General features: G+C 39.8%; 1 protein-coding gene across 3 annotated transcripts in view; it reads left to right on the forward strand.

Annotated features, from left to right (window-relative positions):
* zgc:110158 (uncharacterized protein LOC553590 homolog) overlaps positions 1-17,655 on the forward strand; it is a 33,974-nt gene that overhangs the window by 3,369 nt on the left and 12,950 nt on the right. For all 3 annotated transcript variants that reach the window (XM_035673367.1, XM_035673368.1, XM_035673369.1), the window contains exons 2-4: positions 3,936-4,008; positions 4,690-4,751; positions 8,320-8,404. In XM_035673367.1, coding sequence (XP_035529260.1) covers positions 3,936-4,008; positions 4,690-4,751; positions 8,320-8,404 — 220 coding nt within the window. The remainder of the gene's footprint in view (positions 1-3,935; positions 4,009-4,689; positions 4,752-8,319; positions 8,405-17,655) is intronic.

The raw sequence follows: 17,655 nt of genomic DNA on the forward strand, positions 1-17,655 counted from the left end.
TCCCACTGTGTGCGTCCCACTGTGTGCGTGGAGTTAGGCTAGTGGATGCAGTCAGGATGTGTTCTTGCTGTCTTATGTTATTGTTGTGCAGTGTGATACATTCATTTAGAGTTGAATCAAATTAACCAGTGTAAATCACACCGGGAAGTTTTGCATTCAAGGCCGCCTCTGCTTTGTTTGTTTGTTCATCTGGGTGTCTGAATGTCTGCCTGCGCATGTATGTTCTCTTATCTCGGTGACTATCTGCGAGAGGGGAACACCCATGGCTATTTATTACCTTCCAAGCAGGATGGACTGCTGTACACCAAGAGATGCACTGCACATTGAAACTGTGATCACTTTTGTACGCAAGGTGTAGGTCTGCTTAATGCACGCTCAACCCGCAGTTAACCCATTCGTGGTATTAGACGCGTCACACTTTAATCTGCGGTCGGCAACGTTCAACGAGGCTCGTGTCGACATCTTTGCTTCGGTGCATGTTTAAAGATAAGGAATAGAAGAAAGAATTACGTTACATGTACCAAGCAGAGTTTCAGTTTCTGTTCTCTCTGGATGCTCGCTCTCTCTCGCTCTCTTTTGCACTCTTTACTTCTCTTCTTTTCTTCAGAAAAGTGATCTCCCAATGTCAGTAACTTTAATTGAATTCCTACCCATAACCTAACACCAGAGCGGGTTGAATAAAGTGTGGTCCAACCTATGCTCAGTAGCGTCAGGAGGGTCATGACCACAGAGCACTCATAATGACCAGCAGTGTGCAGTCTAGATGTTGTATGGGATGTTGCGCGCACCCTTGAAAGTTTATCTATAGTTGTGTCTAAAATGATTAGCATCGTCCTACTGTGTTATCACATGTACCCAACGCCACGTAACATTAGCGTTACTGTGCCGAGTGCACGTTGCTTTGACGTCCAAGCTGAAATGATCCTGTGTCGCGCTCGAGCCAGAACTTTGTTGCTCTCGGATTTAGATCTTTAGCTGTGTTAAAAACCCATTTGATCATAAGATTCTTAAGGAGCATGCGTTTGTATCTGCCAGCTGCCCCCCCCCACTGTGGTGATGTTTAGAAAATGCCCCCTGACTGCGTTGTGTCGATGTGAAGGACAAGGTGTGATCATGTAGCGACCATCGGCTCCAAACTACACTTATTGTCTATTTGCCTATTCATATCTTTTACAGACTACATTAACATACTAACAATGCATATTTTGAAACATTTGCATAACATTAGTAATAAGATCAGGTCAGCCACACTCTACAGCAGTTGTTTCTGCCATTTCTGTTGCTCCCATGTGCTCGCCTCATCTGTAGCTTCATTCAAGGCGTTCAGCAGAAATAGTAACTAAATGAGTTGATTGTAGCCTTGACCCTCACACAGAAGTGTGCAGTGCTTTACTATGCCCCATGTGGACATTTACTTTGTGCACATTTATTTATTCATGGTTATTTTAATAGGGGCACATACCTAAGCATAGACTATTAACTGAATAGACTAATGCCATATATTATAGTATTTTATAGCCTAAGCTAATTTGCAACAGTTGTTCCTCAATGGGTATTAATAAAAGAAAAAGCATATATACACCGCAATGAAAATACATGCAATCATAAAAAACACAACAATAAATAGAAACTAATAAAGTAGAACCATAAAAGTAGAGAAAATCCTTGGGAAAGACATCTGATCATACCCTATTACTCTATAAAAACCTTTAAAGGACCAGTGTGTAGGATTGAGGGGCATTTAGTGGTGAAGTTGCAGACTGCAAGCATTTGAGTACAGCCCACCCTTCCAAGCATGTAGAATAAATTACTCCTGAAACACGAAAGGCTCTATCTCGAACCAGCTAATTCTTAGACAACGAAAACACATTGAGTCTTATTTTCAGGCGATTATACACTAATGATAACATATCTATGAATATTCCATTTCTGCCAATAGATGCTCCTAAATGTGGACACACTGGACCTTGAAAATAATTTTGGCTGTGATTAGGGCTCCAACTATTTCAATATCGTTATTTTACTATTTTGCCGATTCAATCATTTGCTCTATAAAGATGACGTCACTGAATGTTTTCTCCAAGCAAAAATGTCAAACTTTTTTTTTATAAGAAAAGCAGGAAATATTTGTGAACGTGGAGTCATTAATCGATTGTCAAAATAGTTTCTTTTTGGATCGTTGTATAATTCTCCATAGCTGCACCCCGAGGTCTCACCTCGTCGCTGAAGGCCTTAGTGATGCAGAAGCGTAAGATAAATTCTGCATTGGCAAATTGAGTTCAGTTATTAAAAGTTACCCTATTTAATTTCTTTAGAACATGAAGATAGTGCGCTTATCAGCTTCCTATCCAATTTCTTTATTGTCCAACTATATATCATCTTAAGAAGCTTAAATGCACTAAATGAGCTTAAATAGCCATCACCTTCATCCAACCATTCAGAAACCGTTTAATGGCAGACAGCATTACAAAATCAAATTGGCTGTTGGTGTTTAAAAACAAACTGCACAACAGCCTTATTATCTCAAAACCATGTTTCATTGATCAGTTCATTGACTAATGATGGGGACTACGACACTGAGCTACTGTCCTTCTCATTAGGACCTTATTGGCCTGTCAGAGGACTGTCTGCTCTGGGCACACAGGGCACTGTCATATCCACGCTGCCGGTCGATTGATGGTCCATTAACAGCCTATTAAACACGACTAAGTGAAGGCGTTAGGAGCACAATGTTGGGCCAATGGGGGTTTCCCACTCCACAGCATGGTTCTTGTGTGTTAATAGACCCTGGTGGATTGCCGTTATCAAGTGTAGCTGGCCTGTTATAATAGCGGTAATTTAAAAAAGTCTGCTGAGAGCTTTTAAAATATTGTTGGAATTAGTGGGAATGCCCTTTAGATGCACCTAACCCTGTCGGTACCTGGTCTGTTCAGCCACAACACAGTGGTTTTCATACAGGTCGGAAGGTGTCTTTCTGTTGTGATGTGAGGATTTTGAATGCTTAGGTTTGGTAAAATGCACATAGCCAGTAGTGGAAAAACTATATAGACCACAGAGGTGCTGCTGGGATTTTGGGGCCCTTTTTGGAGTACAAGAACATTTTCAGAAACCTTTTTAGAGATACTCTGAAGCTTCACTTGCATTTCAACCACAGAAACCTAGAGCCAATTTTATTTTCTGGGTCATGGTTTATACCCAGCAAACAGTGCCTGCTCCTGAGGTGGTACTTTACGACCAACCAGGAACTATCAAAGTGAAGGCAACATTACTGAAAGTTGCTTATTGGTCAAACACGCTGTAAAACGTGTGAACAGCATTCATACATACCTCAAGCAAACGGCGGTTGTGGGTAATGTTTAAATGACAGTTATGGAGATGATCGCTCAATTTATTGAGGAACAAACGAGATAAAGAAAGTCAGCAAGCAGGAAAGGAAGTGTAACCTTTCCCTCTATTTGCTAATTGTGCCAATAGCTTCTGTACCGAATAACCAGAAAAAAACTCATACGCCCTACTTTCAAGACGGACATGTTGACTTTTTCGCTGTGTTCAGTCACTCCTTCCACCTCTGCTCTCTTTTCCAGCATCCATTCAAACATCATAGTCACATTACATTACATTAAAAAGAACAGCGTGAGTCTGTGTTGTTTATCCAAGCAAAACCTTGAAGTCATTTTTTTTATCCATTGTTGCTCTGTTAATACCTAACCTTCATGTTTTTTCCGCTGTGGTTAAAAATGTAAACATAAAAGAAAGAACTCAACTTTAACAAATAGTTCCTGACTATTAGCTCAAGGGGCCTCTCGTTTCTGGGAATATTATGTTGAAAATCACTCTTGTAGGTCTCCTTTTGCTTTGCGCTGTGCCATTACATTGGTGGAGAGAGAAGTAAGCTGAATTTGGCCTCTAACAATTTTTTTTCCTTTGCATTTCAGGTTAGCGTTATATGTGTACGAGTACCTGCTACATGTGGGAGCACAGAAGTCCGCACAGACCTTCCTGTCTGAGGTAAGATGGCATCCGTGACTAACTGCTTTTATAACGTACAGCTAATCATTCTTATATAAAGAATGGATGAAAAAAGAAATGAAACGCGTCACTGTTTACTTATGAATGTGGAATCACTTTCTTCATTAGAAAAACTGTACATACTATAACCCAGTGTTAGTGGATGTTTACAACAGCTTGTATTGTCAGAGCAAACATGCTAAACATGATTACAGAGCGTAAGGTGTTGCATCAATTTTTCAAAAGGAAATCCTATAAAGTTACACCCAGATCATGCTCACAGTCTGCCATGGTGAATCTTGGTGCAAAAACAACTGATGCAATTGTATGTAGATGTATGTGGGCTTTGTGTTGCTTGTATACATTTCCAAGCCTCCTAACAGCCCCTTTTGGGTGTCAGCAGTGAATGAATGAGTGGATATATGATTCAGCTATACCCTTTATCCAAAACATATTTCAAATGTTAAAAAGGGAAACAGGGCATAGACATAAAAGAAAGAGGAGAGTCAGGAAGATGGAGATCAACAGAGCCAGAAAAGTGCCCATCTTCACGTCCGAGGCCATTGACAGTTTGAGACTGACTGATTATATGTTCTTAACCCTTGGACCTGCAGACATAATCCTCTCTAGTGGCTGCAAGTGACTTTTCTCTCTCCTCTCCTCTCCTCTCCTCTCCTCCAGATTCGATGGGAGAAGAATATTACATTAGGGGAGCCCCCTGGATTCCTCCATTCGTGGTGGTGGTGAGTGTCACCTTTTCCACCTCTGAAAAACAATAGTTTTGTCTTCTTTGTTTTGATACAGGAAGCTTATGCATTTTTTTGGTTGGGTGTGTAAACAGTTTGTAGAGTACATATGTCAGGCTGTGTAAACCCCCCCCCCTCCCCTTCCCACGCATACACGCTCATTGATAGAGCTCTAGTGTCCATCCCGACCCTACATAATTCATTACCGTCATATGCACAAACAATGGCTTCATTTGAGCTTTTCATGGTCTGAAGGTTCGTGAAAGAGCAAATATCATACTTCATTTATACTTGATAATATAATATAATAAGCATTCACACATTTGTGTACTCGAGAAAAACCCATTTTAATTGAATGGATTGTACTTGCCCTCATTCATGCCTAAAAGATGACTTCCATAGGTGGGAGGTTTAGCAGAGTGTCAGCCTTGGGGTTGACCAGACTCACTGAGGGCGTGACCCCTCCCTCCCCGTCTTCTCCCCTCCTCCAGTTCTCCATCCCTTCACCCCCGTTCCTGAAACAATAGATCCAGATGGTTAGGGAATGGACTCCCCCCTCTGTACTCCCCTCCCCCTCCTCACCCTCTCGTCACCCTTTGTGTGCCCCCCACCTCCCACTTTTCTCCTTTGTTCATGTGGGAGAGGGATTCTTAGCAGATTAACCCGTTGCATTCCATCTTCCTTTGTGCCACCTCTCCCTCCGCTGTCTTCCGCCTGCCCCCCTCCTGTCATTTCTGCCCCTGGCTAAGATTTGACCTTTAGGGTCATCACCTTAAGCATCGATCATCAGTTTCACTTGTTTTAGTTGTTTTGTTTTTTTGAGAAATTTGGATGAGGCAGGAAATCACACATGTTTACAGGCACTACAATATACTGTAAAATATTATACATTTATACTGAAATGTCTTACTTAATTGTGAACTGTTTTTTCACCTAGTTTTACAAAATTTGTATCATCAATTTAATTTTGTCACTCACATGATAAAGCCAGCAATAGTCTGTAAACAGGAGCAAATGGTGTTTTTGTTAGGGACTATTTTCTGCGTCGGATTTGGTGCGCTAGTGAGCGTTTACAGCAACAGGTCGGTGTATGCAGTATCGATTCAAAGTCAACCACACTGCCCATTTAGAGCATGACCGATAAGGTAAGACTGAGCTATTTTAGGAGGATACAATTCACAGATTACCAATATAGCGGCCAATATAGTGCATTTTTGAGCTGGAATTAAAATAGACTACATTTTGCACCAATATGACTTTATTAAAGGATAGGTTAGTTAAATATTTACTTTAACATGTTAAATAATTTAACATATAGGCTACATTGTCAAGTTCTAGAAATCATCAAAGAGAAAATAAAGAATAAATAAAAATAAATAGCTCAGTACTGTTAAAAACTACAAGCCTTTTTCATTATATACCCCAAAAAACAGTTTTCATCTAGGATGACATATCTACTGATATAGATATGTCTATGATAGGTTAATGTATATCGGTTGGGCTCTGCCCATGTTCATCATCGTTATGAAAAAAACATGTCACCCAGTGCAAAAATGTGCCTCATTCATGTGTTTGAATTATTTTTTTTTTGGGTACACATACAATATATTTTTTAATTTTACTTTTAATTTGTACAGTTCAAAGTTACAGGGTCAGTGCGCATCTCTGTAAATGTGCCATTTTAGCTTCAACAGGAACAGCAATACTGTACAAATAGCATAGCACACTTCTCCTACTTGTTAGTAGGATCAATTCATTATTAGCTTTGGTCTTTTAAGAGGATTTATTGACCAAAAAAATATAAAAAAATCACCTAATCAAATAAAATAAAAAAGACCTTAAAACATCTTACATTCTTACATTTGCCTCTAAATGCTTTGTAATTGGAAACTGTCTGGCAGAGCTTTAATAAATGATGTTTATGGTCCTCACCACTCTTGTCTAAAGCTTTATCATGGAAAATACCGTTGGTGGTTGTTTATAATGTTATAATTTATTCATCCCGTTTAAGATGTTCTTCACTTGCTCCTTCCTCAGGAAGATTAGAACACAGCTACAAGCCAATGGATCAGAATAGATTCTGTGTTGCTGAAGGACATTCCTGAAATTAGTACTGCACATAATACAAAAGAACAAATTATTTAAAAACCTGTGGATGTAGAATTACAGACTTGTAAATATACCCTTAAATGCTCTTAAAAAGTACAACATCGTTACTTTTCACCTCAGGGGGGGGTTGTCTCTGCTGAGTCAGAAGAATGAACGTCAGGCCTATAGAGCACCATCAGCAATAAGAGACCAAGGACATGTTTTAATAAAAAGAAAATGAAGGAACAGAATAATAATTTGAGAGCATAGAGGCCTGGGTAAATCTTAAGAGGAGGTTAGTTATTCTGTTCAATTAAATACTTAAGTCTAGTGGTAGGTTCTTTCTTTGCCTATAGTATAAAATTATACTGTTCAGTATAGGCCGATGCTGAACATGTGCTATTTTTTTTTTCTCTTATTGATACATACTTCATCTTTTAACTGTAGGGCAAACCAGTCGTGATTTGTTTCTCCTCTCCTCATTTAGATTTGTCCTGAAAAAGGAGATGGTTTTGTGGAAGTCGAAGCCCAGTAGCCTCTAAGCAGTTCTCCCTGTTGATGTGTCCTTGATCAACACAACAGTTATCGTGTGTGCTCCTGTGTAGCTCAACCATTCACTCCGTCCTTGTCGTGGAAGTAATATGTCAACTTTTGAGATCACTTCAATTCCACTAAATGTGCTCAAACAGCTCAAAATGACTTAGTGACTTCATTGTGGGACTGTCGTAAGCCTCCCAGATATGTCTGTCTTTCTCATTCTAGATGTTTAGGATTGAACATGTCTGTGTGCGTCGCAGATTGCCAGGACATGTGAAGTGGCTGCCTGATTAGTCCTTTCGTTATCCATGTCGCTGTTTCACTCGGTTTATAACACTTCCACTAAATCAATTCACAAAGGCTGATTCAATTAAGACCTCTTAGACAGGTAGCACACAGGCAGTTAGCGTTGTCGTTGGACCTAACCACGTGTGTGTGTGTGTGTGTGTGTGCGCGCGTCTGTGATTTTCCACTTGTTGTGCTCAAATAGACAAATAGAAAGAGAAACTCAGTTCTTGTTGTTGATCCTTCTTTTATGGATCAAATGATGAACGAATTCCCTCACGATGAGGCAGTTTACCAGTCATAACTTGTACAAGAGTGTATTTTAGAGATCAAGTTTAGGCTTAAGTCAGTGTAACACTTAAAGTTTAGGGTGAAGAAATGGATGCAGTCAATGCAAGTATGGTAACACTGTGTGTGTGTGTGTGTGTGTGTGTGTGTGTTTGAGTGAGTGAGAGGTTGATTGAGGGGGTCGACTCTGGCATTGTGTCCCTCTTACAGTGATGCTCAAGTGTATAAGAGGCAGTTTAAGAGCGCTAGGGAGATAGTGAGAGTGTGCGAATGGTTTATGAATAGCTGTTATACATTTGCTTGTATTGCTCTGTTTGGTAACCTTTGACCTCTCCTCCTCCCAACCCCCTCCCTCCCCCAATTTCAGCGTATTCTGGGATTTGTATTGTGCGGCTCCAGACCGAAGGGAGACATGCGAGCACTCCAGTGAGGCAAAGGCCTTCCATGACTATGTAAGTGACAGATGGGCTCTGCAGCCTCTTCTTTTTCTTTTTTTGCAGAAAAAACACTTGTTACTCTCTGTGGGATCAGGTATTTGTTTCTTTATATGTCTGCTTTTGACACACATGTAAACACAGTACATATTTTAATAGTGAGTTAAAGTGTAAAAAGGAAATCTTGGAAGTGGCACCTACAAGAGAACGTAGAAGATAATGTGCACCTCAAGGACGGGGAATAAAATTGTTAGCTGTACTGTAAAGAAAAAACCATTTAATTACACAAATAATCAAATTAAAATTCATGCCACATATTTGTGTCATTCAGCCTTATTTGTGTTAGCAGGGAGTAGGGCTGTAACTAACGATTAGTTTCTGTATCAATTCATCTACAGATTATTTTCTCAATTAGTAGATTAACTGTTTGGTGTATAGTGAAAAATGTCCATCACACTTCCCCAAGGCTCAAGATGATGTCCTCCAAAGTCCTGCAAAACCTACTACAACAATGTACTACAAAACCTGAAGATAAACAGTTTACCTATAACTGAACCAAATTATTTTTTGTTCATCAGTTTGGCATAAATACAGTAACAATACCCATGATCCTCGGCCACCGTTGCTATGGAGAAGAAGCTAGTCGGTGTAGCGAATTCAAAAACACTTAATTTCAGTTCAAAATGTAGCACTATAGTCACTGAATTCATCCAAAAAAAGATCAAGTATCTAAAAGTAGACTAATTTAAGTTGCAGATTGTGTTTTCAGTTTTCTCTTTAGCTTCTGTCTGCCGTTAGCAACGCATGTAACAGAATTATAAAATCTGTGATTGGATGTTTCCTACCGAAATGCAGCTTGGGAGTTGTAGTTGATGTCTCCCTATAAGATTTTGGCTTTGACTTACTATCACAGAACCACATATTTCCCAGCCTTAAAGGTGCTGTATTCATAAAATCATAATCTCCATTTTGATGACTTTATAAATAAAATAGACTTGACTTTACTTGAGTGAGAAAATCATAATACTTGGTGTCATTTTTAATGTGATTTTTACTCAGAATTGTGTAGCTTTTAAGTTTGGCATGTTTTTTTTTTTTTCTGTGTGCATCCTTGAGGAATTAGTTGCTGCCTTTTGAGTGCTTGAAAGACAGGGGGCTTTGCTCTCTTAGGTCAGGGGCATCTAGGAAACAGCCTTTCTGGAGATTGTAGGGATTCAGTGTCTTGCCCAAGGACACTTCAGCAGCAGGCTTCTGCTTGCTGTCACAGGTGCTCAGGTCTTCTGCAGAAATAGTCCAACTAGTAACAGCCTAATAACACTGTAAATAAGTGTTTTTTTGTCCACTAAGGGGACAAACTGTAACTGTATCCACTTGTGTGTAAATGTCATGTGTTGTGATTGACACTGTGCGTCCTCTCTGGCCAAGACAGTGTGGCATTGTGTGCGTGTGTGCGTGCGTGTGTGTGTGTGTGCTGTATAGTGTGTGGAGATAATGGAATAGAGTTCTAATCCGGTAATCCCAGCACTGGGCCGAGGCTAAGCCAGGGATTTGTGTGTGTGTGTGTGAGTGTGTATTTTTGGACGGGGGGCATCTTTGGCAACCAGCCCATAGAAGGAGGGTGTAGGGGCTCACACCCTTAGTGCCAGAGTACCAGTTAACCCTGTGTGTAAATGTGTGTGCGTAAGACTATATAAATGTAGATGGGTGTGTTACATGGTCGCTTGCTGTCTGCTCCTAACAGTGATAAAGCGAAGGAGACGGGACCGGTTTAATTTTGGCTCCAGCCCCCTGAGGCTAGTCTCTGAGCACAGGTCCTTTCTACTGGTTTCAAAAGAATGAGCCGGGTAGAGGCATCGGAAGAAAAAACAATGTTTCACCTTACCTCAAAAGAGTTTCTTAGCCTTTTGAGGATTGCTAGATTGCAAGCCAGCATTTAAGAGGCATTATCACAGTTCTCTCTGCTGGGCGCAACAAAGGTTTGTGGTTACAGTCGGGGCTACTTTTATAGTACAGTCCTGACACTGGTTATTTAAAGTAATCCAGCGGCTGCTATATTAGTTACTTGGTAGTTTATGCCAAGTTTTAGGTTCATCATTGCATCTGAATCCCCGAAGTGGCAGGCTTACAGTGTTTAGCATTTGTAGAAATTAGCATTTCCCCTCCTACACAGATTTATAACATTATTTTTGTTTTTTTTCATTGATCTGTTCATACAGGCTTTTAATTGAGGCTTAAATGGCTTAATGCGTCTTTAAATACAGAATTTACTCGTCTTATTTTGTTTTTAGAATTTCATTGTGATTTTAATTTGATGATGTAAGGAAAACAAAAGATAAGGCACATTTTATGAATTGCATACTTTCACCAACAGATGTAATAAGGACAAAGAGTTCATTTTGTCTGTCCATGTTGTGTTGCAGTGCTTGCATGTCTTCTAGTTAGCGCCATTAATTTGAACTGGCATGCATGTTGTCTGCTGCATTAATAGACAACAAAACAAGTTGTGTTAAGTTATTCAAACACCATGCCATACATCAGTTAATTAGCTGGTTTGATTAGCAGTGTTAATTGTTTAATCAGTCTTTAATCCCGGTAGCCTCATAAAGGTTTTAAACATTTTTGAAATACTACAGAGTTTTCTGGGTTTCCCCCAGGAAATTGGTTAATGGAAGTGGTCAGTGGTGCCAACCAGATCCTGGATCAATTTCAGTGCTAATTAGTGTTCTAAACAGTCGACTCATCCCTTCAATACGTGGCCTTTGCTGTGTGAATCAGCATCTCTGATTGTTTTCCATGAAGCTAATATATCTCATCAAAGTGTATTTATTTCTTCTGACGTTAGTGTAGGCGGCTTTCATTTGTCGAGGTGGGGCACCTTCATTCTGATACACTGTTGGAAACCCTGAGCTTTACCTCTTTCAATCAGACAATCTAAAGATCATAAGGCATATTTCCATCTAAATTTAGCACAAGTTTTAATAGAATGAATGCATGTTTTCATCCACTTCTGTTGTATGAACATTAGGTGTGCTTATTGAGATAAACAGCTGGTGGCACTAATTCTCCAGTGAGGTGGCATTAAACCATTGCAGAAGAACAGGCTGATGTCATAAAAAAAGCACCAGTCAAAACTTAATCTAAAATTATGTTAACAGGATGAAAATATTTGATTCATGTTTATTTTTTACGTATTCATGTGAGGAAATTTGCATTGTCCCCATCACTCTACACAGATCTGACTGCATGAAGTCACATACTTCTGAGTGCTTTAACATAACAAGATACATTGTAAAGATTTAGAAATGGTTTTGTGTGCATGTAGAGTATTAAATCTGATGTGTCAACCTGCAGTTATGTTGTTGATGCTCCATAATTCCACTCTTCCTCTATTTTTACCTGCACTGTTGCTCTTCACTTTAAACATCTCCCTATCTTTATCACTTCTCTCACACTCCTTCCCCAGCTTTTCTTCCTCTCCTTTGCTTTTGTGACTCCAGCCTGTACCGTTCTCTGCGACGCCTCCACATCTGCATCTTTCCTCCCTCCCTCCCCTTTTTCCTCCCACCCTCTTACTATATCTCTTACTCTCTCCTTCACCCACGCCCCCTCTCGTCTCCATCGCCTTATCGCTCACTCCCTCTCTCCAACTCTCCTCCTCTTTTCCCCTCTCTCTCTCTTCCCTATCTCTGCCCTGACCCCCTCCTCCCCCCCATCACCACCACTACTACCTCTGTTCCCGAGAGAAGATTGATTGGCTAATCTAGCTGTTTACCCACAATGCCTAGTAGTGCCGAGGAGGAGAGGAGAGTGTAGACAACATGAAGACACAACCAAGAGACAGTTGAGGTATTTAAAAAAAATGGAGGTTAGGAAAATAAAAAATAAATACTTTTTTTTTTTCTTTTTTTTTTCTTTTTTAGTAAAATAATGGTTCTAAAGGTCACAATTCTTCTAAAATTATACTTGTTTAGTGGTTCGTTTTATTAGATTAAGGCAAATATGATGCAATATTTTAATTGTCTTTTCAGTATTTAAAGAACTGCTTTTCTAAATTCACCTTTTTCCAAGCACAAACAGTAGTATAAAACACTGGAAACATTATTTAAGTGTACATTTTGGGGCTTCTCAGTTCCTTCTGATGCCTTGAGGATGGCACTGTTGTAATTTTACTTTTTGTTATTGCTTTAAATGTTAATGAAATATTTAAACCCAGCTCCATAGTTAGCGGCTGTCTGTTATGCTGCAGGTTTGGTTCACCCACCAGAAGTCATGTATCCTTAAAAATCCATTCAAACAGGCTCTCATATATGCAATATATATCTGCCTTACTAACATTATGCTGAATTTTTCCTAACATTATTTTAAGGCCAAAATTATCTTCTTCTTCTCTTAACTGCAGTTGAATCAAAAGTCTTTTTTTTTTTTTTTTTCCCAAAGAAAGATAGTTGCATGCATTCTGCCTTAAACTGTTTTGCCACCAGCAGTATCAGTGCGTTTTTAATGAAAAATGTGAAAAGAGCTCCATTAAACTTGATAATTAGCTGTTTGATAAAGTTAGGAAAACTGCAATACACATGTTGTATAACCTGATGTGTTACAGGAGTGAAGGCAGCAGTTTCTCTTTGTGTGAAAGCCTGGAGGTTACGTAAAACTGCAGTAGAATGGACGACAGTAGCTAATGAAAATGCATCAGTGGTGTAAAATTAAATAAAAATGATGAATACAATAATTTAAAATGTGATGTTTAAAATACAAACAAACTAATAGTTATTAGTTATTCATTTTGTAAATAATTATTTTGTTACTTGATATAAACAACATAGTGACCTAAAAACACTGAAAGAAGTTCTACTTTAATGCATTTGACTCAATCCATGAATATTAGGTCTAATGTTGTCCTGAAATTTTTGTGTGAATGGTTTTGTGCTTTTTAAAGAGTTTTAAAAACCTGCAGCAGTGGTTTAAAGTATGCATGTTTCGTAGTTCAGAAAATAAGTCGTAAAGACGTTTTTTTTTAAAGCTGGATTCACTCACTAAATACAGTGTATTATGTACTGTCCTGTAAAAGTATAACCTCACCGAAACAATCAACATGTGCTATAAAACTGATGTATTGTTCATATCTGGGTCTAAATCTAATCAAAATAAATAAAGCTAGGGACTAAATGATGCTTCCATATATTTTGCTGCAGGTTTTGTGATTTTTAATTCCTGTGTGAAATGGTGTCAGGGAACTGTGTCTATGACCAAAATAAACTTACATTTCTTATGATGTTTCTTCTAAACAGTTAGAGGTAGTGGAGCACCAGTGAAGATCTTTTTGGCCATATCCTCTCTATGCTAGGTCATTCTGACATATTTTACTGCCGAATAAATCTCAATATGAACAGGTGGAGTGGACAGGGTGAGGGTTTAGGGTCCTGTTTGGGATTGTCAAAGAAAGTACCATTTAGTTATATTAAGTGCCTACGCCCAAATGTTAATGCCCTAGTTTGGTGAAATTCCCTTATTGTAGTTGAAGCAATATTCTGGTTTGCAGTTGTTCTCATTCTCCTCATATTCTTGTCTTTCACCCTCTGCCTTCTCTCTGGAGTGTTGGCTAAGTGGATGTTGTGTCTGCAGCATGTATTAGTGCTGTCATCCAGTGTGTGTGCACGTGTGTTTGCGTGTGCACGAAGTCCGCCTGTCTGGTTCAGCACTGCTACCTTGGCAGCAGCTTTTGGGAAGTGTGTGTGTGTTTGGCGTGCCAGTTTAGAGGACCAGCTGGGCTTTCAGAGATTGTGTGTGTGTGCGCATTTGTTTGTCAGACGTGACGGTGAGAGTAGCAGCCGTATCCTGTTGCTCCAGAGCGAAACACACTGTTTTGACTGGGCTGATAAATTAGCTAGATCACCACAGTCAGCTATTTTTCCTCCCGTCTCCAACACACTCTCTTTTCCATCCTCAACTCCTTCACCTCCCCCCTCCTCCTCTCTCTTTTTCTCCCTCTCTCTGTGCGCTAAGGACAGCAGGTCAAGGAGACAGTGATGAGGTACATATCAGTGTGAACCAGAATGTAGATTAGTACCCTCTCCAGGCAGGGACACACATAAATACAGACACACACACACGCACAGAGATACATTCGTTGTCTCTTCCTACCTCTCCCCTCTCTCATCCAGTGTTTATGTCTCTGTCTTTATCCCTGTGAAAGGTATCAGGCGGAGGTCAATAATGTGTTGAGCACTATTGATCTGTCCGGTAGGTCCTATGGGTGAGGGAGCGAGAGAGGGAGGGAGAGGGAAATGGAGAGGGAGGGATCAATGCTATTCTGTATAGCCCATCTACATACTATACTGTACCGGCCAATCAGATCATTAGTCTTTTGTTCTCTGATGGATTATTCATCAGCATTGTGGGTTTGTACTAAGGAGGAAAAGCAAGCACAACATGGTGTCCTCGCAGGGAGCCACAACTATGGATTAAGACGTCAGAGATTGAAATATTTTGCCACAAAGACACCGCCGAGGTGCCACAGGGAGGTGGATAACATTTATTACACGGTACTTGGGTTGTCTCGATTGAAGCCGACTCAATGTTTACAATAAGAATCAAAGGTTGTTGATTTTGGTTGCATGTCTGCAGCTTTTTTGCCTGAAGCAAGATCCCACAGACCAAACCAGATAACCCCCTCCCCCAGACCTGGAGGAAGTAGCTTCAGTGAAATTAAACTACACTAAACATTATTTCTGGCGATTTAAGGGCTGCAACTATAGATTAGTTTCACTGATTAATATGCCTATTTTCCTATTCTCAATAAATTTTTTGGTCTAGAAAACAGGGAAAATTACCCATCACATGTTCCCGTCTTCAGGTGACACTCATGTCCGACCAACAGTCCCAAACCCAAAATACTATGTTTTACTACCATATAAGACAATTAAAAGCGGCTATTTTTTAATACCAATTTTTCAAAACTGTTGTCAAATAACGTTTCTATCAACATACTAATGGATATACTAATACTTTTTTAAACATAGTTTTTTGGGGGCTTTTTCCTTTTTATTGGATAGGACAGCTGAAGATAGACAGGAAAGGGGGTAGAGAGAGAGGGGATGACACGCAGCAAAGGGCCACAGGTCAGATTCAAACCCAAGTCTCTCAGCTCTACCAGATGGGCTCTCCAGGCATCCCTGAAAGAGGATTTTAAAGGTCCGATGTGTAACATATAAAGGGATCTATTGTCTTGTGTTTCTGTAACCTTGGAATCCATGGTTGTGGAATCATCACGAGGAGGCCGCCATGTACAGTAGCCCAGAACGGACAAACCAAACACCGGCTGTAGATAGGGCTGTTTGCGTTTTCCACATTATTTTGTTTGAGGGTTTTTTTTTTTTTCAAGGCAGGAGAGGTGACTGAAACCAGGAGAGAGGGACAAAGTTTGGACGTTGTGGTTACTTGAGGACTAAACAACCAGGACTAGTCTAATGAATGCTATATTCTGATGTGTCATTACAGAAACAGAATTGGGTGGATGCTATCTGTCAAAATGTCCTCAAGCTGTGTAGTGCACTTGGTCAGATAACACAAACAGCTATATCTTAATTTTATTTAGCTAGAATTTAATTACATTTTTGTTAATATATGAAAGACAGTACAGATTTTTGTATTGGATATTTTCACAATTACCAGTGCCATTAGCTCTTTCTCTCTCTAGAGGTTGGAGTGACAAAGTAGTTGAACTCTGTCCTATTTAAATTTTCGTTTTGATTTAGATAATAGATTATTTACCTAATTTGTTATGTTTATGGCAAAGAAAATCATAATTCATGGGTGTATAGCCAATTAAATTTGAGCTGTTTGAGTCTTTTAAAACAGCACATAGTTGATGTAGTTTCTCTTAATATAGTGAACCAGTCTCTTCAATCACATTTTAAGGAGACTGAAAATGTTATATAATCCTGGCTGGGAAAAAATCACCAAAAAAAAGCTAAAGTTGGCAGTTCCATCCAAAACTACTGAAGCCACACCGATGAACCACAGTTCAGGTCTGTAGTCCAGATACTGTATTATTGATAGTCAGGTAACATAAAAAGTCACCTAATATTATTTTTGTGCAGACGTGGCTCCGGGATGCTTTGACATTGTGTTTGTGTAGCGCTGCCGAGGAAGGCCATTAAAATATAGCTCACAGTTTAAATAGTGTAAATATTCCCAGACATTTGAAAATGTGTCCCGTGGGTTTTGTTGAACTTTCAGCCAGCTTCAATGAAAGAAACGTATTCTTCTCCTTCCTGCTGCATGTCAGGCGTTAAGGCCTTTTCAAGTTGTGCTTCCTTTGCACACTCATTCATTTATAGACTCTCCTTTCCATACATTCAGCCTGAATTCATATGAATTATTCAACTCAACTACAAAAACCCATGTTCATTATATCAACTAATTAGTGTAGCACTTATGTCTGCTGTGGACTGCACAGTCTTCTTGAACTTTGCATAAAGGTACACTCTTGTCCCCATACCAGTCTGTTCTGTTTGTATCAGCAGTCATTGTTTACCTGCACCAATGCCAACAAGACAAATTCCTGTAGATTTACTTTCTTGGCAAATCGAGTTATTCTGATTCAAGGAGGCAGTCCTGTCACAAGGTTTCCTGACAGTCTGCCACTTCTGAGCGTCGAGTTGAAATGGAAAGGTAGATATAGGCGGTACTGTGGGCGCCACTACAAAAACTAAAAAAGCACTGTTGGATCCTTTTGTATTTCCCCAGGCCAGTTGGTTTTAATAAAGACCGACTGCATACTAAATCTACCTTTGCTGGTGGCAACTGCTCGCTCTCTCTCTGTGTGCTCTGTTTGCATTCAATTTCAATTAGCAAATTGTAGAATGCGTAAGTAGATAGTAGATCATTAATAGTCTATAACAATAATCTGACAAAGTGATTGATTGTGAAGACAAATCTTTCTCCTTTTTAACATTCTTTTTAGTTTTTTTCCTCCCCTTCATCTTTTTTCCCTCTTCTGCCTCACTCTTGTATCTTCTAACTCACTCTCTCTATCTCACTCTTGTGCCTTCTCTCTCTCTCTCCTGCATCTTCTTATTCTCTCTCTCTCTGCGCTCCTGGAGCGGGGGATGCCAGGGGGACAGAGTGCAGATAGGACCTGTCTCCATAGCAACAGCTTCTGCAAGCTGCTGACACCCTACTGGGGGGGCTGAGGGGAGGAGAGGTTGTGATGGGGAGGAATAGTATAGGGGTTGGGGCACAGGGAAAGGTGTGTGTGTCTGTGTGTG

The sequence above is a fragment of the Morone saxatilis genome, unplaced genomic scaffold, assembly GCF_004916995.1.
Source record: "Morone saxatilis isolate NCDOM2014 unplaced genomic scaffold, NCSU_SB_2.0 Contig3, whole genome shotgun sequence".
NCBI classification, from domain to species: Eukaryota; Metazoa; Chordata; class Actinopteri; family Moronidae; genus Morone; species Morone saxatilis.